Raw genomic sequence first — 25,504 nt, forward strand, 5'->3', positions numbered from 1 at the left:
TTAAAGTTATTGCATATTTTTTCAACTGTTTCATTTTGCCTCAGACCATATGAAGCACTCATATAAAAGAAATCTACGGGGAGATAACTACACTAGTTTTCAGTGATGAGGTTTATCTGTATTTTAACAGTTAAACCCACTACATTAATAAAACAAAACTTCTGAAAAATAATCCTGCTCAGTTTCAGTATTTTCCCCATTCCTCATATTACAGAAGAAGACAGATAAGATTGTAAAGCACAGCTCCATCTTGAATAAAGTAAGGAACTAATTCCTGGTTTATAAACTGATCTGGCAGTTTTCAACGTGCCAGCTGTATTGCAAGGATAAGACTTAGTTACTTAGAAGCTACTGCAGTTGCTTCTCCCCAAATGTTCATTCATTTCCTGAAAACAAATCACTTCTCGTGCCAAAAAAATGTCTTAAGTTTACTTGTAATTAAAAAAATTCTACCCAGCTTTATTTGTTGGAGAGCAGGAAGTGCATTAACGTGCCCACAGATACAGCACATGCACCCTCGGGCAAGTTCATGGTCCTGGGCAAGCAGCTGCTGTTCCATTCTGCCTGCAGGATTCTGCACATCCCTACTGTGAACACTGCTACAGGAAAAAGAGAAGTGTATGATGGATACTTCTATTTTCTGTCATTCTGGGGCTGGACATGGGTGGTTAATCTTGGCAAGAACTACTGAAAACAAGTTAAGTGGTGTGTTGACTGATGAAAAATGACAAGTGTTTAGACAAGCAGCATTAACCTCTGCAAATCCATGGATATGCCTATCCCTATCACACTTACCCGTTTAAGACCACTGAATTATAAATGAGATGCCTGATGTAAGACAAACGAGTCTCAGAAATGCTACTCCAATACGTTAACCCAGTTTCTGACTGACAAGTCAGAAAGTGTGTGCAGGTACTACTGTGGGATCTTCCACTTCCCAACTCCAAATGCACAGGACTACATGATAAAATCCTTACCCCATGAAGTTGCCTCTCTGTGAGATTGCTGGTGTATGATGTATTTATCTTCAGGACATGTTTGGAGAGAAGCCATTAAGAACAAGAACAGAACAATTGTATTTCACTTCCCTAATTGAAATTCAATTCTATTAAATATGAAGCAATGTTCTAGATGAGATATTTTTGAAAGGAATTTGTTCTACAAAGTTTAGATAGTATTTCTGTACCAAACATTTAATTCAACAAAGAATTGGTTACATCAAAAGTGATTGGATTTGAACAGAAAGTAAACAAAAAAGCATATTCAATATAGTTTAATATGTATTTTCTGAATTAGAAATATCACTTTCTTGAATGAGAATTTCTAGTGTAATGATCCATTACTCCCCTCCCCCATCACTGAATTACATTATTTATACATATAATACAGAGCCAATTGCAGTTGGAAACAACAATATTAAAATAAATGTTTAATAGATACAAAGGATCTTTTCTCCACAACATAGTTTTTCTGGTGTCTGGACACCAATTTTAAAGTAATTCTCTATTAGCATTAAACTATTTAAGTGCAAAACAATTTTGTTTTAAAAAAATCTATGATTGCAGCATCCATCTTCCTGAAAAACATTTTGAAGCCAGAAAGTAATGACTTTCATTTTCCATGAGTGCATTCCAGGCTGTCTTCTAGCCATCTCTGGTTAAAAAAATCAGTGCAAAATAAACAATGGTGAAGTACTAGTTTAACAATTGAACTTACTTGAATTTAAGAAACATATCTTATTTTACACTATATATATATATATCTTTTATTTATATATTTATAGAGAGATTAAATTACACTGGACTTAAAAAGTATAAAGAAAACAAAAATGTTACTACTTTTTCCTGCAGCACCAAAGGAAGCTTTTTGCTTTTTCTTCCATGCAAACTCTTCCTTGGGTGAGCAGCCTAGCAGGATCAGCTGTAGTGAGAACTCCTTACATTTGTCCTTTGCAAGTCACTATGTGATTCACATAATTCCATGTTTACACTCTGCCACATTATAATTTGTGATGCTCTTTGCCTGAAGAACAGCTCCTGGTTCCACTGTCATTACTTCTTGTCCTGTGTTCAGAGATTTGCTAGCAGTAGTGTGATGGCTATACTACAGTTCCACTTGGAGAATTGGCCTGGTTTTGGGATGACAATAAACCCTGCAAACAAAGCAGTTTACATTAATCCAGCAAGAGAACCTGACATGAATTTTATAAAGTTCTTAACCTGAACCTACAATGAGTACAATTGATTTTTACAAACACTTGCTTACTTCAGACATCCTTCTCTCCTACAAAGGCTCTAAGCCACCACGGTCTCAGCCAAGCAGCACACAGAGCTCTCAGGAAGAAATGTGTGCGTTTATGACATGGAATGGATCTGATCCCAGCATTTGGTTTAATCTACCTTGCACTTGGAGTCATTGTGAACTGTGAAACTTTAAAAATCATACACCAAAGAAGTGATCAGCATTTTACTAGGGTGGTGACAAACAAACCTATTCCAGTATCAGTATGTTTGACACCTGACCTGACACAGGGAAATGCTCCATCTCTTATATGTGATTGAGTATTACAAGCTTTGAATAGAAAAACAGATTGTCTAAACAAATACTTGTTTTGGTAATTTTAAAACAGAATGAAATGCTGACAAGAGTTTAGTAAAGATTTTCCATTACAATTTAAGTTCACATTCAGGAAAACTTGTTACCAGCTCTTTTAACTACCATGCCATTCAAATCAAGAGACTTATCTCACATGCAGCCCCACGACTGCGTGGTACCCCTCACTACACAGAGGCTGCTGCTCTGGATTAAGGCAACTACACCTTATGGATTAGACCTGTGGGTACCAATGGACGGACTCCATTTCAGATTTTTACACAGTAGCCCATTTTTAATCATTCACATAAAACTTGATCAGGCTTATTTAGGAAAAGCTTAATGTCAAAATACAATTTAGCCTTCTTAAAAGGTCATTAGTTAGTTCTACGGAATGCCAGCAGGCCAAGGAGCATGCTGGCAGCTGGAAGCACACTGGCAGCTGGAAGCACACCAGCAAGTATCCCCATGCAACTCCTCACCTTGTAGGTATGATAAATGCACTTTCAGCAACTCATCTAAGCAGCTCCCAGCTTATGTTCTTACCTCAAAATTAAGATCCCAGGACTCAGATCCATCAAACTAGACAAGATCAGGCAGCAATTAGCATACAAGAATCATGTTACTTCAGAATCTACAGGAGCTCTTTCACACTTGGATCCAAGAACTGAGAGATCACGATGATGGAAGTAAACCCTGACCTCAGACCAGGCAGAAAGAGGGGAAAGAGGGCCAGATGGACTGGATTCAAGTCATCAAGTTTCTGTTACAACCAAAGCCCTTTTAAAAAACCATCTGATCATTTCAGACACATCATGAATTTGGATAGTTTGCAGGATTTATGGTAGACTCTGTGTGTATATTTGCACATGGTCCATATTACATTTATAGATAACAAAGCACATGGCACTTAACTTGGTGCCCTCCACAGACCACCTGAAAGAACCTGAACACCTTTAACTGTATTTGTTTATGTAGGAAATATCTGATTCAAATACTGTTGAGGTATACTGAAGTGGGTTGTTCTTTACACTTGACATTCAGGATGTGCAAAGATCCTGCCTATTTCATGAGAACAAAAAGTTTCCTAGCTATTAGTTAAGGACTAGATGGTGAAAGAAGGCAGAACTTTAGAGCAAACAAGCCACTGAAGCACTTCAGAAATTTCTACCAGGGAAGTTTTGTTGGAAAATGACAAGGTTGAATCAGAATTCACTAGTTCATTACTGAAGCTTTCTTCACAAGTCTATTAAATTCAGCAGCAACTGGAAGGTCTTTCTTGTCAGAAGATTACATCCACTAAGCAACTTTGAAGTACCCTGGAAAAAGACGTCCAAAGGTATTTGTTTCAGTCTTAATTAAATCAGCAATCCAAACTGTTCATATGCAAATATGTGCTTTATAAGCACACAGAAAGCTCTAGGGATGGCATAATGTCAGGTCTTTTTCAACAGGCTCATAACTACCCTAGACAGAAGGAGAAATAAGCACTATTCTAGTATTCTATATTCCAATACTATTCTAGTATTGGATTTACGCTGTAAAACAACCAATTGTTGGGAAACAAAATGACGAATTATTTCTTTTCCTAGGATTCCTCTAGAAACTGGCAGCACATACTAAAATTCAATGTGGTGCCTTATTCCCTGTGAACTACCAGTCACTCTAGAATACAATTTCCAATACTAGGAACAAAGAGTCAGTCCTTGTTCCATCTTGTAGGCTGTGAATGCTCCCTGCTTTGAAGAGCAGCAGTGCAGTGCAGATAGCTTTCAGTGACTACTAGGATTTCCTTATTTCAGTCCTTGCTCTGAATTAATTCTGCAACTCTGAGCAGGCAAGCCATGGGAACACCGAAGTGGAAATAACCTCAAGACCAATATCCTTGTGCTCCTGCGGATGGAAAAAATGTATGCAAGTACTGCCTCAAAAGTTGGACTAGGCTATGATGGCTGTTCAGAAATTCACTCCCATGGGACAGACCAGAAGGTTTTTGAGTTCTTCCAAGTCCCTGATTTCAGAAGACAGATGTTCATACAAGAAAAGCAAGAATAATTTGTTTTTTAGGCACATAAGTTTCACTGAAGTGGTAGTTCTCAGTGGGTCCTGATTACAACAAAAATTCTACAGAATTTTGCCATTATATCGGAGCCTTCCAAGCAAGGCTATTCATGAGGTTGTGTTTGGTGTAACATAGGAAACCAATATAAGAAAAGCAAGTGAGAGCTAAAATAAAGTTACTGTTTTGATACAAAAGTTCACCGTAAGAGTCTCATCTGTGATACAAAGGGTGTGGGATTGGAATAGGTGTAGTTACATTCTCTAGAATAATATGATGGGTAAGGTTATGAAAATATATAAAAAGCTCGTGCCTGTAAAGAAAGAATAAAGCCATTGGAGTGCAGTGCTTTCTGTGGTGGAACTACCAAGTCTGGTCAATCAGGTGGGAAAAGATGGAACAAAAGCTGCAGCAATTTATTATGGCAACAGCCAAGCTGGCCCATTTAACAGCTGTGACAGGAACCATGGAAGAGCAGAGCAACAACAGCTGCAGCTCTGCTGCGCAGTGCAGCAGCTTCAGGCTTAAGGACAAACAGATCCCACTGAGCAAGCAGCAGGAACAAATTAAGAGACCGCTCAAAGTTTTGGAAATAAACGTAGTGTTTTATTAGCAGTGGTATTTCGTCAGCATATGAGTCTAGCAGGCATGGGAAACGGAACAGTTACGAGATCCAAGACAGGAAATTTAGTAAAATAATGTTCATCTCAACCTCAGAGAGGGTCCTCCAAGTAGCCACTATCCCATCTGCCTTCTTAATGGGACACTCCACAGCTGAGCGATGCAGCTTTCAGATGGGATAATTCTTCTTAAATCAGTTAGTGCTGTGAATATTGAACACAGGCTGCTTCAGCACTAGTTGCTAGGGCTACCCTGTTTATCGATGCATTCTCTGACTTCCTGAAACACACAGGACTTTGCACATCTGGTAAAAATAGGCTGGCATGGGTAAGAATGAAAAGCCGTAACAAATACAGTCAGGAAGGCCATTTGCACCTGGGCTTCGTGGCACTCATTGCTGGGGTCTGTTCACTGCAGCAGCATGAACACAAACCCTCCTCCCCATTTATGAGATTGTGAGGAGAGGGGTGGGTATGTTTTTAAAAATTCCACATACAATCCAGACAAAAGTCTGGGGCGTTTTTCCAAAGACATGAAACATAAGGTTTCAAAACAGAAACAGATTAATCTATGAATGATCAGTATGTAATTGCTGTATTTAAAAAGAAAAAAAAAAAAATCAGGAAGATACTACAATACTAAGCAAGAAAAAAAGTCAACAGTAACTACTGAGTTAATATTTTCTTAATTTAAATTAGAAGAGGTTTAATTGGAGACAAAGCTGCAATCTACATAGTTTCACTAATCTAGGTAATAAAGGGCAAGGAGGACACAGAAAGTGCACGTCTCCTTCAGGGAAACAGCTCCGCTGGCACTCAGAACATGCTGGATGTCAAACTGCTCAACTTTCTGCTTTCTGGTTTGAAATTGAAAAGTAGGAAAAACAAAGGAAAGGGTCCAACATAACAAACAATCCCATGGAAAAAAAAAAGAAGTCTCATAGTACACTTCACTAATGCAATTAAACCCAGTAAAATATGGCTGAATTAACAAATGCCCATACAAGAATGGCACTGGTTTGTTAAACCATTTTTACAATTGCCAGTATATAAAATAATGGGAAATTATTATTTGAAAAATATTCCAGGAGTAGTTTATTCTTGTACACAACTGTGATATTCCTGGAGTAATCAGGGTTACAAAGTAATCTGGACTGACACCTTTGCTTGAGGAAAGAGCCCATGGTCCATTATGGTGTTTGAGGAATAATACCCCAAAACCACAGAGAGATTTCTCACATTTGTTTAAAATTCTGTAGTTAAATCAGCTGAACTGGTTTTAAGATTTGCATGAACAAAATATCCAAGTTTCTTATCCAAATGAATAAGCATTTAATAGCAAAAGTTTCTGAACTGCACATAGTCACTAAATCAGGTATTAATCTCTAATGGAGTAATAAAATTAATTAACTGAAAATGCTCAGGAAAGCACATGCTGTACAGTCACATAAAATGCTACAGAGCAGTATTTCGTATGGGATTTAGGGTGATACCAATCTTTACACAGTTTGTGTATTTGCTAAATGGACTTTTAAATTTTTATTCCATTTGCCTTTTTTTTTTCTCTGTTCTGCTAACATTACACAAAAGTATAAAGGCATAAACCATTTGACACCAGACCTTATAAAAGACTGTAGCAGCTTCAGGGTTTCACTTGCAACTTCTCCTCTGTGTACATAAAGGAGTTTTTCTCCTAACAGAGGTCACTGTCAACAAAAAAACCAAATTCAAGGCCAGTAGAAAACCATCAGAGTAACTAAAATCTGTCCAGTGGCACTAGGTAAATGGAAGATAGGCAGGTCCAACAGGAAGAAAAAAATTAAGATGCAACTACCTGTGTGCTTGAAAATGCAAAAAAGGCTTCTGCCAGCAGAAACCTGACCTGGCTTGATTAGGACCTTAAGCTTCATTCAAGTAGTAAGGGCTCACATGCTTAGAAACAGTTGTTTCTCTACTTACCTCGAACTACAAAAGTCAGTAAGGAGTAAAATTTTCAGTTTAAAAAATAATGAAATTGAGATAAACCAGGAAAAACCGCAGGGAAAAGCATATGACTTAAGGCAACCCCATGTGCGTTACCTGTAAAGTTACTGTGGTCTTAGCAGAAGAAAGGAGCCAAATGAATTTGATAAGGTTGATAGGCACCTACCTAAAATCCAGCTTCAAAACCCAGAAAATAACATGATCATACAAGTTATTTCCTTGAGAAGTTTGTGCAATACTATTAAGGACAAGTAAAATGACACCTTCATGTTTCAAGACATCTTTTGCCAAATACCTTCTCTGACCACAAAACCTGTGGAAGCTGGGCTTTGTTTCAGACTCACACTGACTGTTGAGAAACTGGTTGGACCAGCCAGTTCTTGCATCATTTGATATAACTGAATGTTCCGGAAGCTTTCAAGCAGATTTTATTTTGTTCCTCTGCTAGCCCCTGTCCTTAAATATACATCTATGTTCTATTTATAGATCATCACAATGGTCAATCAATACCTTTGAAGCACCACAAAGTTCTCAAGTTTACATAAGATGATTCCCTCAGCTTTAGTCTACAGAGTATTTTTGCATAAGAGACAAACAAGAGTCCTCCCACACTCATACTGGAGCCAAAGTAACTACTTTTACACTTAAATTCCTCAAAAATGCCTCTGAAACACTTCAGTAAATAGCACTTGTTTGGCTCTTTCTTTGGTTAACAAAGAATCATTTCTGCAAGGGTGAGACAATCCCTAACCCCTTAAATGGAAGGGCAACATCTTAAGTCTTCACCTAAATTTGTTCCAAGAAATTTTGCAGCCTAAGTTTTGGACTAGTTTAATTTTAGTTCAGATGAGTTTTATTCTAGACTAGTTTTTTCTAGACAGAAAATGCTTGTATCATCTGTATGAGTCATATACTTGGGGCTGTAAATTCAGCAATCACTAGGTAAACATCAAGATCTAAAGCTGGAATAAAGAACATACCCTGCACCAGAGTCCACAGAGGAAAGAGCTCCTGTAGAGTCCTAGAAGGAATGACGACACTCTGCCCCAGCTCCTACCGGACAGGTGTGCAGAGATAATCTAGATACAGCCATGTCTGTGTTCTGCTGAATCTGAGTTTAAACAAGTTTGAAAAGTGGTTTGGTAAGTATTCTGTTTAATGTTACTCTAGTCCTAAAAAAAATAGCTACCATGAGACATGTCCTTATCAGCAAGATTTAAACATCAAAACATCTGCATTGTCTTGAGATGAATTGAAACATTTTCTCAGAGCAGGTTACAGATGCGATCAGCTTCTTACTTTAAAGCATGGCAAGTTAACAGTTTTGTTGTTGCCATTTGTTCAGCACAGCGCGAGAGCATAAGACCACCTAAGCACTGCAAGTTAAAACTCAAATGTGGAAAGGACTATTGAAAGTTATCTACATTTACAGTTCAATCACACATTTTTATTTAACATCAGTATACAGAGGACAACCCCAGCAAGTTATTTTGTAATGTCAAGTATTTAGTAAAGTTCTTCAGCTGTAACAGTGACAATAGAACAGCTAAAAATAAGCAGTATGAAACAAACATGATCTTCTTAAAATTATAAATATACCAACAATACTTCTTAAAGCTTAATTATTGCAACAGTTAAATTAACAATAGTTCATGTTAGAAAGGCTCTATGAAATTTATTCAAGTTGTCAAGAAATTAGATGGAAGTGTAAAAAGGAAATACATATGAATTTTACTTCTGATTTTCACTAAAGGTAGTCAATACAATTTTGTACAGTATCACCTAACATGTCAATCTTTAACAAACTCCAGTATACAGAATCATAAAATGCAGAAAAAATAGTTTAATCTTTACATGTAAATTGACAGTAAATTAACTGACACAAATTTTATTATTGTAACATAAGCAGGCCAGCATTTAAAATATTAATTTAGTAGTTTTATGTTGTTAAAGGGGCAGACATATACAGTCATTCCAAGTACATACTCAAATTTTAAGAGGTGATAATTCAGAACATGGGTTTTCTAGAAAGTGTTTAGTAAAAGTCATGTTATTTCCTAATCCAGACATCCTCATCATAAAGCCTTTACAGGGTTATGATCTCTCCTGGCTTTACTGGAGCCACTTGTCACACCTCCTCACACACGCACACACACATACCTTGCTATAAATATCACACCAGTGTACTCTAGGTTTAATTCACCCTGATAATGCGGGTATGCCATGTGCAACTTTGCTATTGCGCACATTACAGAAAGCTTCAAATTTTAGCATGGTAACCTGAAGTCGTATAGCTGTGTTTCAGTTTAACTATAATCATCCCTGAAGTTTATACAGATACCGTATCACGTTGAAAGAAATCTATTTGATAGTACTTAAATACCAGCAATTGAACTTCAATTGTAATGATGAAATGCTCCTTTCCACTGAGGAAGAATTAGTATGTATAGCTGCTCGTCTCACTCAAATATAGTACATGAATGTTTAAGTACTTTCACTAAAACAGAAGTCATACTAAAACATGATACTGTACTACAATTGTAGTTAACTAGAAAATTCAAGGATGTTATAATTTAAGTCTAAGTTTTCCTGTACAATAAGTCAAATAAATAAATTCCATGTGCATTTGTTTTACAAAGTGGTAGGATGTTTCTCTTGCTAGGTTATACACTGCCATTTCACCTGGGGGTACTTCTGGCCAATCTTACCTTGAGCTTTCTTACACAGGGAACTCATCGGCAGCTTCCATTCACATGAAATGGAGTTGCTGTACAGACAGTGAATAGTCAGTTCCAAAGTCCAACACAGAAATCACGTAAGTAGTTACTCTGACCACTGAGTTCAGAGAAAACTTACTTTGCATATCCAAGTACCACTTTGGGTTTTTGGTGGTTTTGTGGGTTGGTTTTCTTGGGTTTTTTAAATTGCTTCTGCAGATCCTGTAATTCAGTTTGACGTAGCTACAAAGACAGCGCAATAAAGTTTACTTTTGTTCCTTCCTAATTCTTTTCCTGTGTTTTCAGATTAATCCAACAGTTCTGTAATCCCATTTAGGTTTCCCATCAGGGCCTGGGAAAGACAGGGGTGAGAGATGACAGCTAATTGTCACCATGTTGAGAAGAAAAGTTCATACTCTTGTTAAGGCAACCTATTTTTCTTACTGCCCTGAAGCTTCTTTCAGAGAAACTAGCTAACAAAAAAAAAAAAAAAAAAAAAAAAAAAAAAAAAAAAAAAAAAATAAAAAATTGAAACTAATGAACCCTGAGCCTCGTCCAACTTGTTTCTAATTGAATTTTGCCATTCACTTCACCTCACTGACTGGGAGTTGGCAGAGCAGTTCTGGAAGTGCAATGCAAGAACAGTACATCCCGTGAGGAAGCTCAAGGTATGATTTTGTAAGCACTGAAGCAGTAATTTGGAAAATTTATGAACAAACTCTCAGGACACTGTCAGCACTATACACACTATCGACTATCATAGGGATCATGGCTGAAGAGACACTTCTGGATTTATTTTCCACTCAGGGCAGCACAAGCCCAACCAGAAATAATCAGAACTTGTCATACACTGTCCACTTATCCAGCGTGTTTTGATGGCTGTTGGAAATGAGAGGGAATGGTAGCACGGGGTCAGTGGAAATTACATTAGACACTGCAAGCCTCCTTTGCTTTTCCATCCAATTCTTTCTTTAGGCTGGCAGTGGCATTAATTTAATAAAGGCCTTTTGAGGCAATGATGGAATTAGCAGTAAGATTCAGAGGCTTTCACTCTATAGAGTTGGCAGACAAAAAAGTGATGGAGCTTTAAGATCACTTGGGGAGCCATATGTCAAAGGAAGACTAGAAATAGAAACTTTAAAGCCCACAGTAACGGGACATCCTAGGGTAAAACAGCTGGTGAAACAGAAATGATGGTATATAACCCAGTAAGAAAGACATCACCATGAGTGTTTTATACTTTGACAATTCTCATTAAATAAAATTAAGTGCTTTCCTATAAACAAAAAGGATGCTCATAACGTCCTTCTGGCACAAGTATTTTCCTATCAAAGCCCTGTAAACATGCCACCAAAATTTAGTTTTTACCAGCAGAGTGAGCTCACTAGAAATGCAAGTGAAATCAGAAAAACAAATTAATCTGAAAATTTCTAAGTAAATACATCCTAAAGAATATGGCATTTACATCAGTGTGCAATATATTAATTTTGAAAATGATAACTTCAGCATGAAAATTACTTACCTGTAGTTAAAGTTTTCCATATTGGCCAATACATAAATCCTGATTTTTGGTACTGCATACTTTATCTCTGAAATATTTGAAATGTCATATTCCAAATCAAAGTCAATACACAAATCTATTTAAGTTATACTCAGTCTAACAAAACCCACCTCAGCCACTGAAAATAAATGTGACAGTGTAGTGTTTAATAGTATGCAAAGGAGTTTTAGAACAAAAAAGATAATGTAGCTCACAATAGCAATCTGAAGCACTGCTGTAATTAACAAGATGTGAAGTGCACTGAGTCACAAAAGTATAACTGCTTTAAGACTTTCATTTTGAGCAAACATTTTAAAATTTATTATTTTGAGGAAGTGCTTTTTTTTTTTCCTTAAATTAATGCTGGGTTTGTAGTTCTCAAGCAAAAAAATACTTTTAGGTAATACCCTCCTCCCTTCTCCCATAAAGGGGTTTTCACTTTTACATTTTAGATTCAATCTTTAAATATGCATTAAGATGCAGAGCAGACACAGATTTTTATGCATACCTATGTTGTGACAAATTTAGTAAGATCTCAAAAAAGTCTATATTATACAAACAGTTTTAAGAAAAATTACTGAGTTTTACTTGCAAGTTTATAGCAATGAAGATGTGGTATCTAAAGATATACAGTACCTCTACTCCAAAAGTCAGATTTATGAACCAAATGGTTAAAACCTAACGAACAACAACTTCATTTTCATTTAAGTTGCTCGACATGGCAATATTCAGGTATTACCAGATCATTTCTTTTACTTCAGGTGATAATCTACATCCCCTTTCAGAAGTTTTCACAGAAATAATGGTCCTTTTTCCAGATCTACTCTGGAAACGTTTTCATAGTTGTATTCCTTTGAACTGTTGCTGGCAGGCAGAGCTATTGTAGCACAAAGTATTTTTTAATGTAAGAATCACCACATTTAGCTTCAGTCAAAATTTAGCTATCTGTACACTGGACAGAAGAAAAGTAAAATTTTATAGGTGTTCAAGTGCATCAACAACAAGAGTGAAAACTAGTAATAGACTAATGTAGGTTCAGCTGATGGAACAGATGCCATCAAAAGCACGAGCTTGTAGTGGTTGAGCTGCCTAACAAACCTAACAGGAACAGAACACTGAGACTACTGAGAGAAAGCTTGCAAGATTTTCCCCAACTTAAATACATAAATCAAAATCTGGCTAAAATTAGAGTTCCTTGATAATACTGATTCACAATTCAAGAGCATAAACTACAGTCAGTACAGGGCTCACAAATCTGTGCATAAAATGGCTGATGTTTTAATAAGTGGTTTCACATTAATGGCAGGCCACCACAGAAAAGTATGGAGGAATAAACCACTTTGGTTTTAATTTTTTCAGAGGCTCAAGTTTCTCATTAGACTTAGAAGCAGCAGCTTTTCATAAGCTACTCTCATTGGGAGTGCTTATTTTGTAGAAAACATTAGAAGGCTTATAATTATTTTAGTGTTTGACAGGTTTTACTTCAATTTTTACATATATAGCTTTCACCATATTGTGGTTATGCTTAAGTATAAGAACACTGATCAATAGTTTAGATGCACAGTATTTATTTCTTCTGCTGGAAGGCAACTATATTTAATAATTGTATCCAAGACACTTCAAATCATTCAGAAATATGGCATGCAGTATCCAAAAGTATGGCTCTGAGGATATTTTTTTTACATTAAGCATAAAGAAATTTTATATTCAACATTCATTATATTTCAAGAAAACTATCTATTCAGAGTTCTAGTTCTTTGATGCAGCATTAAGGATTAAAACTTACCACTTTACCAGGCCTTGCCCATGTGCAAATAAATCCCTCCTGACAAGCAGTGACTATACAGTCTTCAAGAAAAATTAACACAGTCAGTCTTTCATGTGCTATCTTTTTACAGATAAGAGGCTCTAACAAGGGAACATCTTCCATTCGGGGACAGAGAGGTGTTCCCAAAGTTTTAGCTGGGTCCGTTTTGGTTTTAGTAACTAGGTTCAGTTTGTCACTGCTCTTGCTAGATATATGTCCCATGCTATGGTTTCTCTTGTGGTCTTTTTCATGGTGTCTTTCCTTCCGATCGTGTAGCGATAAGGTTGCAAATTTACTAACACCAGAAGCAATGGCACCATCCATGACACTGCTTTTACTGCCAGCATTTGAGACTGCAGAGTGTGGAAGGCTGTTAGACCGTGGAAGAGGAGGGGGTACAGAGTTTCCAGGTGTTGTGATACTGTTTCCATTACTTCCTGGGTTAGTTCCACCACTTCCTGAAGGTGGACTTGTGGCATTCATGACATTTGTATGTGTCCTCGCTCTTGAGAGAGGTTGGTGGGGGAAGAGGATATCTTCTGTAAGATCCCACAAACAGAGCTGTGTGTCCTGGCCTACTGAACCAAATCTATACGTTACACTTACTGGACGACTGTCTGTAGAGTTCCTTTTGGATAGTCTAGATTGCGTGCTATTTGCTCGATCTCTGCCAAAATGAAGGTCTTGGAAATCCTCATCACTTCCGCTAAATTCCATTGGGTCACTCTCTTCTACACTAGTGGTATATGGATCAAACGCCACGACACTGACCCACGATTTATGTCCGTGGCCTCTTGCTATAACTCGACAGTCCATGAAAGACCAAACTGTCACCAAGTCATCCTCTCCACCTGTCACTATGTATTTCCCATCAGGACTCCAACACACACACAGCAGTCCTCCAAAGTAGCTTTTCATTGTACCATGCAATTCCACTGAATCAAAGTTAAACACACGAAGAAAACCATCCTGGCTCACACACGCCAAGAACTTCCCATCAGGGGAAAAGGCAAATTCATTCAGGGCACCCTCACCTACTGTCCATTTAAGCAGAGGGTTTCTTGTGGATTTACTCTTGCAAGTGTGCACTGCGAAACTCTCTCCTTGTTTAAGTAGCTGGTAGTGCGGGGCTGTGGTACCACAAGTGTGCTCCACGTTATACAAGTACATATTGCCACTGGAATGAGCTACTAGGAAAAGGCTTTCCGAACCTGGTACCCATTTTACACAGGTTACTCGGGACTTGTCTATTAGTCTCTGTGAAAAACAAAGAAGATACACATCAGAAACTCCGAAAATTAAAGTTTTCATGATTAACTGTAAATCTGAGCTTGCAGGGGGATGAGGAACAATACTCAAATAAAGTGAACTCAACTTTCTAGAGAGGAACTATGTTACTGTATTTGCAAAAATTTATCAGGCAGTAAAGAGGAAATTATTTTCAAAGTGCTATCAAAGGTTATTATTATGGTCCAGTCACATTCCACAAAGACCATACTTCAATCAAGCCAATCTGTTACAAATCTAAAAGCAGTGCTCTTCGGTTTACTTTCCCTGTGCAGGTTTAAGAGCATGAGAAGTAAACAAGAAAACATTGAATGAGCTGAAGGGAAAAAAGGCAGTTAACTCATCTGTATTATACAGCAAACAGGTTACAAATCAACAACAGTAAATTTAGGCTCTGATTTTATCTGAAATCACAAATAAAATCCAATCTCTGAAAAAAGCTCTACCAGCTTTTACTGATTCAGGAAGCAAAGGCTGCATACACAGTGACCCTGTTATCATGGGGCTGGAAAGTCAGTAGGTAAATGCACGTGCCTGGGTGAATTCACAAGGCACCATGTACTTTTCATCTTGGAATCCCCAACCTCCAATTATTTTTCTTTCAATAGCCAAGGGCCTGTCAATACTCTGTTACCATTTGATTAAGCACTTTCCTTTAGAGCAAAACATTTTAGTAGAGTTCATCATTGTAAAAGAATGGACACACATTGAACAAACATTCCTGGTCATAATGTCTTCAATGGTCTAAGAACTGAGAGGTAAAGTTTGACTCTTGACTACTGTAGTCGTGGTGGACTTCCACAACTTACCACGTTGGCCATGGCACCACTGAACTGCAACTTACAGACAAGTAATTCTTTACAAGCACATTCAAGATTTGTATTTGGCATATTGATTATAAGCAGAAAGAAGAGCTGAGCTACACAAAAGGCAAGAGTGCAAATATAGAGCCTAAGGAATACCAGAACAAGTTACAAAAGCCCTAAAATCAAAGAAAAAAGAACCCCCCCAAAACCTTGCTGTGCTGTTTATCACACACAAAAACCTCAAACTAAGGGACAATACATCAACTGTTACCTGTTCTGGAACTGTCACTGGAAAGCAGCACCTGGCCATTTTAAATTACACTTCTGCTGCTGTCAACCTCAGAGTAAAACCAGAAAGTCTCTCTCCTGTAATTTCTCATTGGTCAAAACAGCCATGCTGTATTTGAGAGCTGAGAGGTGTAACTAAATATGGCAAAGTTCCCTCAAATGGGGTAGCTTTAAAATAATAAAGTCTATGATTCTGTTGTGATATATTAACTAGTTTGTCATGTATTCACTGATATATATCATGCACATCTCAATAATGATGGTATCATAAACATTAGAGAGAAAGTTACCTGGCACACACCAGGAGAACATGGACAGGGAACACCAGCCCACTGGTTTCCTGTAGGCAACAGTCTTCTCATCACCAACATGGCAACAAAAGCAAAGTTTCTTGTTCTCTTCTATTAAAGCACCTCAATCTGACATACAACCTCTACTCATAACAGCACCTGCTCAACTTTTATACCAGAAATGGCACTTTATGTCCATAACCATGCTGGGCTACGTGATCCTAAATACTGCAAAGAAACCCTGCAAACCTGATCTTTACTTCAAGGACGCTGTGAAAAAGAGGTTACCATTTGCAATGAGAACAGATCAGCTCAAGGAGACAAGATGCAGAGAGACTTTAACCTGACAAGTACAAGTAACTACAATGCATCCCCTTTTCAAGATTAAAACTCTAAAGTTACAACTTTCAGGAGTTTTAAAAGCTTTCAACTGGGCTCACAAAGTTCTGCAGCATAACAAATCCAGACCTGCAGTCAGTAGGAGCAGCAAATGCATTACAAGAATGGACTGAATGCAGTATCACCAAATCAGTGAGAGAGGTGATAAAGAGCTTATGTTCAGTTTGATGGAAGAATAGTAAGTGAAGAAGCTTCAGTCACGGGTCAGAAACACGAGCCAAGGTTATCTTGGTCATGTTTTGAAGAACTTGAAGGGACAAAGTTACAGGCGCAGGCCACAAAGGACTGAAAAATCTGAGGCAATCAAAGAATTTGCATTAAGGTCTGACACAGCTTTGGCAACAAAGATACAGGACAAGTTTATTAGGAAAAAAATTGCAGCTTAAGGCTTCAGTTTAAATTTTAGAAAGGATTAAAAAATAAGATGAAAAAGCACTGGGTTGTTTGATAATAACGAACTACCGCCTGGAAACAACTGGATCTGTGAGGTATACTTGGCTGGTTTGGGGAGTAAGAAAATATCACTAGTTTGACACAACTGGAAGGAGTACCACTGTGGATATGGATTTATGTAGGCAGCCACTGCACAGTATCTATCACTCACCTCAGCCTTTAAAGTCCCTATCATCTTCTACATCAGTAGAATTAACAAAAATGAGTAACAAGTTAAGACTATGCTAGGGCTATTGCATTTTATGTTCAACATAACCTATCACAACAGGTTGATTTATTTCATGTATCTCATATATTCTCATTGCTACTCTGATTGCTCTACCACAGCTGATAGTCAAAGCAGAGCTCTGGGCTAACTGAAGCACCAAATTACTCACAGGACAGGTGGTGAATTCTATTACCTCTGGCATGAGTGCTAGATCTGTAGAACAATGTAAAAACTCATTCAGACCACCTTATGCCTATGGTTATTCTTAAACACCATCTAAACTCAATATATTCAAAACCCAACAGGCACCTTCATCTTGAAGCAAATGAACTGGTTTTTCTCAAAGGAACTATAGTTCAGCTACAGGAGTGGGAACTACTCTGTGATATGAAACCAGCTGTTTAGAGTATGTCTGCTACTCTTCCTAATACTTACAATATTATCATACAAGAATAAATAAGACTATTGGGGGGGGGGGGTTGGAGAGTGGTAGGACAATGCTAAAATTAACATTTCAACTACCAACAGACAAAAGATTCATTGAAAGATTCTCCAGCACTGTTTCCCACTCAACACAAGCAGAGAGAGAGCAGTCGGGACAAGGCCAGGTAGGAAGAAAAAGAGTCCTCTTCTGATCTATATGTAGCTACTTTTAGAAAGCTGAGGAGGAATTAGATCTAATTATAAAACATCCCCAGTGAGAACAATACTTCAATCTTCTTTGCACAAGGAAGGAGCAAGGCAACACATCTCTCTGAGGTGGGAAAGGTATACTTTGAAAGCTGAGCAAGTTTTAACTTCATTTGTAAGATTCTAATACAGATTTGAAATTTCAAAAAAGAAAAGAAAAACAAACAAAAACCAACCAAGGGACCTGCAAACATCTCTACAGAGCTGGATTAAAACAAAAAAGGAGCAAAAGAACAACCCCCAAAGAAAATCACCTCCCCTAGACCACCCAAATTCCCATAGCTTATCCCCTGCAGAAAATGCTGTCATAAGTTGTCCCACTTACCAGATTTCTTTCCTTATTAGCATCTGGACACTTACTCTTCTAAAAATGTCAATGCTACCAGATATTGAGAGCCAATGGTCCTGTAACTTGGCATTAGTGCCCCCCATAGTACTCCTTCTATCTTTCCTTATTGCATTGCAGCAGAAAAAGCAGAGGGTGAATTTCCTTCCGAACATCACATGGCCAAGACCTCATAAGCCCTCAGCTTCTTCTGTGCGCTCAGCTTTATATCCTACTCTTATCCAAGCAAGCCTTTAGGAATACTTGATATAGGCAGTCTCTGCTGTAATGTCCTGACCATAAAAATTTGTATTTTTAACTATAATATATTGTTAAATAGGGGCTTAAAAGTCTTCTTCACTGGCAACCAGAAGCCTCAGAAACAACTGAATTCAGAGCACACACAGCAACATTTAGATTTGTAGACCTTACTTCCATCAGTAAACGGCCATCAACTCTAGTTACAGTATTACCCAAACTAGAAAATTCTAATTTTTACTCTTAAACCCCACAAGATGCCTTTATCTTTTCAAGATTAATACCATTTTTGTGTAAGCATTCCAAGCCAATGGAACAGCTGAAAAACAAAGGCAGTGACTGAACAATAAGCTACACAAGAAAATGGAGCCACATCTACTGAACTTTGAAAATCTAGGAACTTCAATATGACAGATACATTGCATGCAACAATATTAAGATTTCTACTTACTTCCTCATTAAATAATTTGCTAGTTTCTTTTTTAATAGGGTCTATAAGTTGGACCTGGCCTGCAGAGAAGCCCACTAGAAGAGACACACTTTCTGCTGTGGCTGTTAAGTGATTGAAGTCATGGCATGTAGGCTGTGTTCCTTTGTATATCCTTTTGTCTATTGGTTTACTCAAGTCCGCAGCCTGCAAAGAGAGCAAACAGAATTCAGACAGTTTATCACAATATGTGCACATAACCACATCTATTTGAAAATAATGTTTATACTACACAACAATTTATGCAATCACAAAACCCTACTTTTAAAAAGCAGCTCTGCACTTATGAAAGACATCCAAGATCTTATCAAAATGTTTCTCTCTTTGTATTACGCAATATTTGTGGTTTTCACATTTGCTACAAACTACACCTGCCCTTGCCTTTGCACCTACAGCATGTGACAAACCAATGACAACCACTCAGTAGCACGAAGGTTCCTGTGAGCCCTCAAGATACCACAAGGCTTCTCCTGACACAAGAGCCATCACAGAGACAAGGTATATCCTACTTTTCTAGTAGCACTTTCTCAGTATTGAGTACAACCAATTTTGCATTAAAAATACCATATTCTCAATCACACAATTCTTGAACTGTAAGTCTATCTTTTAACAACAGGCAAACAAATGATATTGTTCTCCATAATCACAAAAAATGATCAACCAGCTCCTAGGAGAGCATTTTCTAGGAACAGTGACTCAAGATACTGATACTTTGATTATAAAATACATTTTACACCACTGAGCTACAAAGTAATTTGCTTCTGAAAACAGAATTCAAATATAACTCAGACAAAATAAGTGCTAACAAAACTGAGGAATTTCAATATAAACAAATTAAGATCTAGCACTAAGTGTCAGAAGAATCAAAAGGAACAGAAAAGCAATTTAAAATGCCCTCTCAGTTGTGTCACCCGTGTTTATCCCCATATCACTTCTGAACAGACAACTAAATCTTTCATCATCCAGAGATTAAACCCCACACATTAAATATGCAAGATCATACATCAGGTTCAACCTTGTTTTTTAACCTCCCTATTTACTAGGTTCAGAGTCTGTAATTAGAAAGCTGCAGATACTCAACAGTATTACAGGCCTCAGATGTAGCTGTGATTTGGGGCTCGAATTCTAATTTGATATCTACTTTTTCAGTATATTTAGTCAGAGGAAATCAGGCCAGCAATAAAAAAGAAAGTAAACAAGCTTCACATAAAATAGAATTGCTCCAGAGTATTAAACCTTAGAGGAGAAGGTCGGAAGAGCAGCAGATCTTTGGTATTCATAGAGTTACTCCAAGAGAAACTAGACCTGTCAGTAGGGAAAAATCCTAACTAGCTACACAGGTGAGCCATTTCCAAGGCAAATTTAACTACAGGATATGCATGATAAGCATATATACACAACAATATTAAAGTTGCACTTATGTTTTGCAGCATGTATTATAAACCAGTTTAATCAGGTGTATGGCCTCTTGATTAAAAACTCCAAAATGAAATGATGTATTACAATTTCTTAAGTCAGCAGACTAAAAAGTTACTCCCCAGAGCCCAGAGATCCATTATAAGCTAGAAAAGAATATTACCAATACCTCTTCAAGGAGAAATTAAATAGAATACTATTCTACTGGGAGATGGCAGGATAATGTGCATGCCTGCCACAGAGCATTCCCAGGCTGATGCAAATCTGGGATTCAAAGCTGGAGATCAAATCCTAAAGGCCTTGCTGTTAGGTCTTAGACTGTGTAACATTCCATTGTCCTGTATCACTACAAAACAAGTGATGTCAAGAGAGAACTCTCAGAATTGGGGTAGCATTTCTATCTGGAAGAGCAAGCTACACAAACACATAGATGCATCCTCCATACTGCAAATAAATAGGGAATTAGAGCAAACCTATGAGACTCAAGGTTCTATCCTCTGGACAAAAGTTGCAGCAGGACTCAATGCCCAAGAATGAAGATCCCTTCTAAAGTAAACTTGGCCTGAATCATACTGAATGATGAAAGAACCACAGACTCTCCCAGCCAGCAGAGGACACAGGCATTACCACCACCTTCTGAATCTTCACTGTCCCTTTAAGCAGCAGAGTCAATAGGTGGCTATGTTCAAACTATTACCTTGCTCTTCTGTCTGGGTGAGGTTTTACATCACTAACTTTTGTTTTTGTTGCCCAACAACTTTGGTGTGAATGAAGTTCCCCATCTCATGAAATTGTGTGGTAACAGACCCAGCAAGACATGAAATTCTGATAAATTAAATCTAAGCACAGACTTCACTGTGCTTATTCTAGCTGTTCTCTGGGAACCTGATGGCAGTGAAAAGCTGTCAGAACTTAATGAAGTATAAATAAACTAATTCAACCCAGAATTAACCAGGCTTCTATTGATAGGGATGCCATGCCTTTTATTTACATGCAGCTACTGCTTTCAGTTATAGCACAGTTGTCTCATGGAGATAAGTCAAATCTACAAGCACTGAAGTACTGCTTTGGTCTAGATCTCTCTTAATTGAAAGAGAGTAGAATCAATGGGCACAGGAACTAGGAGACATTTTCTTTATTTCTGCATGGTTGAAGGTTGCTATCGGATTTTGCTATAAACAAGAAAAGTGCTTACTCATAAAATTCAATCTTGCCTGGGACTCGGCGTTTCATTAGCTCACCACTAAGCCCATTTGCTATTTTGTCCAAGATGTGATTCTCAAGAGAAAAGCTTTTACATGAGATCTGAGTCCATAAAAAACTGTCAAATCCTAGGATTTGATGCTCTTTACTGAACAAGGTGATATGAACTGCCCCCCTCTTAGAAGAATGGTGATGTACTTTAAAAAAACCCAGAAAGATCTTGGGACTAAGTGTTGCCAGACATGGAGGCTAAAAGCACAGAGCAGGCACCCTCACCATGGCGGCTGGCAGCAAGCTATTTGCACACTTCCTGTCCCAATGCCTTTAAAATTTTCTTCTGAAAAACACTCAGCACTATTCCAGCCTGTCCACTTTGAAAACTTACTCAATTGTGGATGATTCATGATGAGAGCAACACTTTCAGTAATCATGACTGAAAGCAGAATGGGGCAGCTGATGCAAGGGAAGGAATCAAGACCATCATCCCTTACCTGTACAAGCCTTGAAGTATATCCCAGCTAATCAAGGCTCTGGTACTGGCACCTTGGCCAACTGATACCTGTGCTAAAAGTCTGTTCCTTCCAACAAACAGCGGGTACTGCAAATACCCCCCGGGCAAAGGGACAAGGAATAACAGTTTTTAGGCAACAACAGGAACCTCGCACACCTGTAGAGTGCCAGTGACACAGCTGAACAAAATTGGTATTCCTTGGGCATCAACAGCTTCCAAGTCCTGTCTCTGGACAGATTAAAACTCTACCTTAAGAGAACCTCATACTCACAGAAGAAAAACTGAACATTTAGGTTTTTGTGATGAATACATACTCTAGAAATAAAACATGAGCCATGTAACTGTTTGGGGAACTTCCTAGTCTCATTTAGTTAATTCTCACAGCACACTATTTTAGCAAAATTACTGCCACTCTGCTGAGGAGGGAGGGAGGGGAAAAAAATCATCTAACAGTCTAACAGTAGCCTATTCACCCTGGATTCATGACTTCCAGTAGAAGGGCAGTCAAATGGAACATATTAATCACAGCTTTAACTGCACAAACATTAAGAAGAAAATGGCAGAAAAAACCCAACCAAAAACAGGTAACTTAGTCTGAAGCAAATATCTAAGTATTCAGATTCTGATGTCTGATTAGGATGGACATCAATAACCTTGGTTCTGTAGCTGCATGTAATTCTAAGGTCAAAGCCAAAGATTAATATCTAGCCAAAATTTATTTTATTGATCCTAGACTTCGAGCTTCCATAATAAGATTGCCTAAACAGTGAATCACATTATTTTAAGTCAGCATTTAATCACACTCCTTGACAGCTGTTATTTCTTACTGTATCTTTTCTTTTCCTAACTTATATTTGCAGCTTTCTGCAATTTTACTTGAATGAAATGTGTCATATATGTTACAATTCTTTCCAAGCTAAAAACATTGCCAAGATATTAAATTAATTACTTTATTAGTTTATTTCAGGTAATTTCAACTGTATTCATTAAAGGTTTCCTTTAGATACTTAATAGTATTTAATACTACATTTGCCAGGAGACTGGCTTTCAATGGGTCATAGCTGTGAGATTGAGAATATTGAAGGCAAACATTTAATAGAAATTTTACTGCCAAAAAATCCTCTTAAGAAAATCTCTCTTGTCCAGAGAATTAATTGATCTTGAACAGCAGATTACAGATTGGCTATGTACGTACAGCTCTAGTGCACAATAAAAGAGAAGACACAGAACCAAGATGATGTACTTTTGAAAACAATTTCCTCAGTATTTCTGGAGCTTGGAATTCACAACTGATTGCCTGTAACCTGCTATCTCTTCCACATGTTGCTGTCCAGGGATTTAATGGTCTCTGGTCTAGAAACAGAACAATTTGAGAAAGCTGTGTTTGCTATAATGCTGTACAAGTAACAGAAGAAATCAACTCTTAGAATTATTACTAAGTGAATTTCTTTGAACTTCACAGATGCGCTTTAAAACTTTGCTGAAAAAAGAGGCAAGGCAACCCTTGCTGCAGCCCTTTGCTTTACAGATTCTCCTGTGAACAGGACAGAGCCCTACCTGACTTGCTCACTGCATTAGCAAGGACAAGGAAAACTAAACTTGTTTATTTTTCCTCCATGTCTCTCCTTCCTGCAGAGCTAGACGAAGGACAGAGAACGCTGAGGAACACAAGAAAGTGGAATAATTCTGTAGAATTTTCTGGCCAACTCTGTTCCTTGTTTCTGTACACAAATTTCTGCCAGAAATACCAGCGTCAATACTTCACACTGGAAATTTCTCTAATTACTTTATTACCAAAGGAGTAGATTTCCAGATTTTTTGGTTTTATATCCCAAATACAGATCACTTAATATTAGCAACAGAATAATTTGTAGTTACATTACTGTTGTTTCAAGCTGGTCTGATCTCACAGCTGACCCTACTCTGGCCAGGTTAGACTGGAGACTCTCAGAGGTCCCTTCCAACCTGAATAGCCCTGGAATCCTAAGCTTAGGATCAACCAAAGCAGCAGCAACAGGGCCACTCCCAGCTTACTTAACAGGTCTGGTTTGCATCTTAAAGGCACTTCAGGAAGCAAAAAAATCTCCAGGAACAAGCTGGTTGTCCTTCCCTATAAAAACCACTGATGTAGGGCAAGAGTTCTGCTTAGTTTGTATAAAATACCCAACAGGCAACACTTCCTGCAAGTATAAAGCCCTAACAAAACACTCTTCAGTGCAGCTGACAGTGCCACAGCCTGTCAGTAGCAAACTGGCTTCTACAAATATAACTGCACGTAAGCTGACAGACTGCTGACTTGGCTTTCTCAGCAAAAAGTTTAAAGTCTGGCAAGAACTCACATCAGTTCCAGCATCCCTTCCTATTCACAAACCTTTCAGGTAGTGTACAAGTCAACACAAGTTCACTTCAGAAGCCCCCCAGAAAAAATGGTTTAAAAGCTTCTCATCTTTCACTTAGAAAGCAAAAAGAAAATAAAAATTTAGAATTCTCTTCAGGGTTCAATAAAAAGCCAGTAGACAATCACCATTTGTAAAGTTGCCCTATTTATAGTGACAATAGGTTTCTTAAATGTAAGGATAGTTTCTTAAATAAATAAGAGCTGCTTTTTCCATACCTGAGTGATGTGCTTAGTTTCAAGGGTTGCATAATAGGTGTTGTGTGTGTGTACACAGAGTAGTTTTAAATGTCTCCTGAGCCTTGCAAAGCCATTAATGCTAAGGAAATTTTAGGTCTTTATACTGCATTCAATGCACCTGCTTTATATTAAAGTCACATTTCTAAACATCAATAAAAATATTATTTTTAGTTCTGCATTTCAAATTTAGCTGATCTTTCAACTCCATGAATTGAAGCATCAATAGCTTGCCACTCGCAGTACTGTTCCTCATAAATGGGTTCCTATATCTTTGCAGAAGGTTTTTTACAAGTTACAAAGCACTTGATTAAATGCTGAACAGGAACACTTAAGGCATGTGATAGTTTCTAGGATACTCTGTAAGAACAGCTCTGCTAGTAAAACACGGACACCAAGTAATTTTATTTAACCTAATTTTTTTCAAGTCTGCCACACAAATCATCCGTAACAAAGTCTTAAAGATCAATTTTGTACAAAGCTGCTTGCAAATTTGGGAAGCTACTTGATATTCTTCTCCCTTCTAGATTTAATTCCCACTTGGGGCCATACGACACACACGTGACTTTTGAAAGGAGAAAAACATTACTTAACAAGATTTAAGCATTTATTCATACAGCTGACAACTATGACCACTTACATTTAGAGAAAAGCTCTAATCCAGATAACTGGACATAAATCCATATTTAGGCAGAGATCAGTGCAGTTTTCTGAAGGATCCAATAAAATAATCATATTCTGTTTCCAGAAGAATTACTCTAAGCACTCAAACAGAGCAAAGAGCATGCACTGGTTTGAAATAAATCTATGTCCTATTAACTGAACTGATGGTTATATAATTGGCAAGATCAAGAAAGTAGATGTGAACACCATAAAGAACACACATAAAGGGCTGTTTGATTTACAGCATACCATAACAATGTTAACTCCATT

The 25,504-nt window shown here is 37.7% G+C and overlaps 1 protein-coding gene across 4 annotated transcripts in view; it reads right to left on the minus strand.

Moving 5' to 3' along the window:
- Nucleotides 1-1,172: 1,172 nt before the first annotated feature.
- The window catches only part of WDR20 (WD repeat domain 20), a 45,599-nt gene continuing 21,267 nt past the window's right edge, over nt 1,173-25,504 (minus strand). The window contains exons 2-5 of one of the 4 annotated variants that reach the window (XM_032110606.1): nt 18,774-18,956; nt 13,298-14,575; nt 8,235-8,365; nt 2,068-2,152 (exon numbers count right to left, since the gene is read on the minus strand). In XM_032110606.1, the coding sequence (XP_031966497.1) occupies nt 8,276-8,365; nt 13,298-14,575; nt 18,774-18,956 (1,551 nt within the window). In that variant the 3' untranslated portion in view covers nt 2,068-2,152; nt 8,235-8,275. Of the gene's footprint in view, nt 2,153-8,234; nt 8,366-13,297; nt 14,576-18,773; nt 18,957-25,504 lie in introns of all 4 variants that reach the window. The other 3 variants (XM_032110608.1, XM_032110607.1, XM_032110609.1) reach the window with 3 other exon arrangements.

Source organism: Corvus moneduloides, chromosome 6 (assembly GCF_009650955.1).
Source record: "Corvus moneduloides isolate bCorMon1 chromosome 6, bCorMon1.pri, whole genome shotgun sequence".
NCBI classification, from domain to species: domain Eukaryota; kingdom Metazoa; phylum Chordata; class Aves; order Passeriformes; family Corvidae; genus Corvus; species Corvus moneduloides.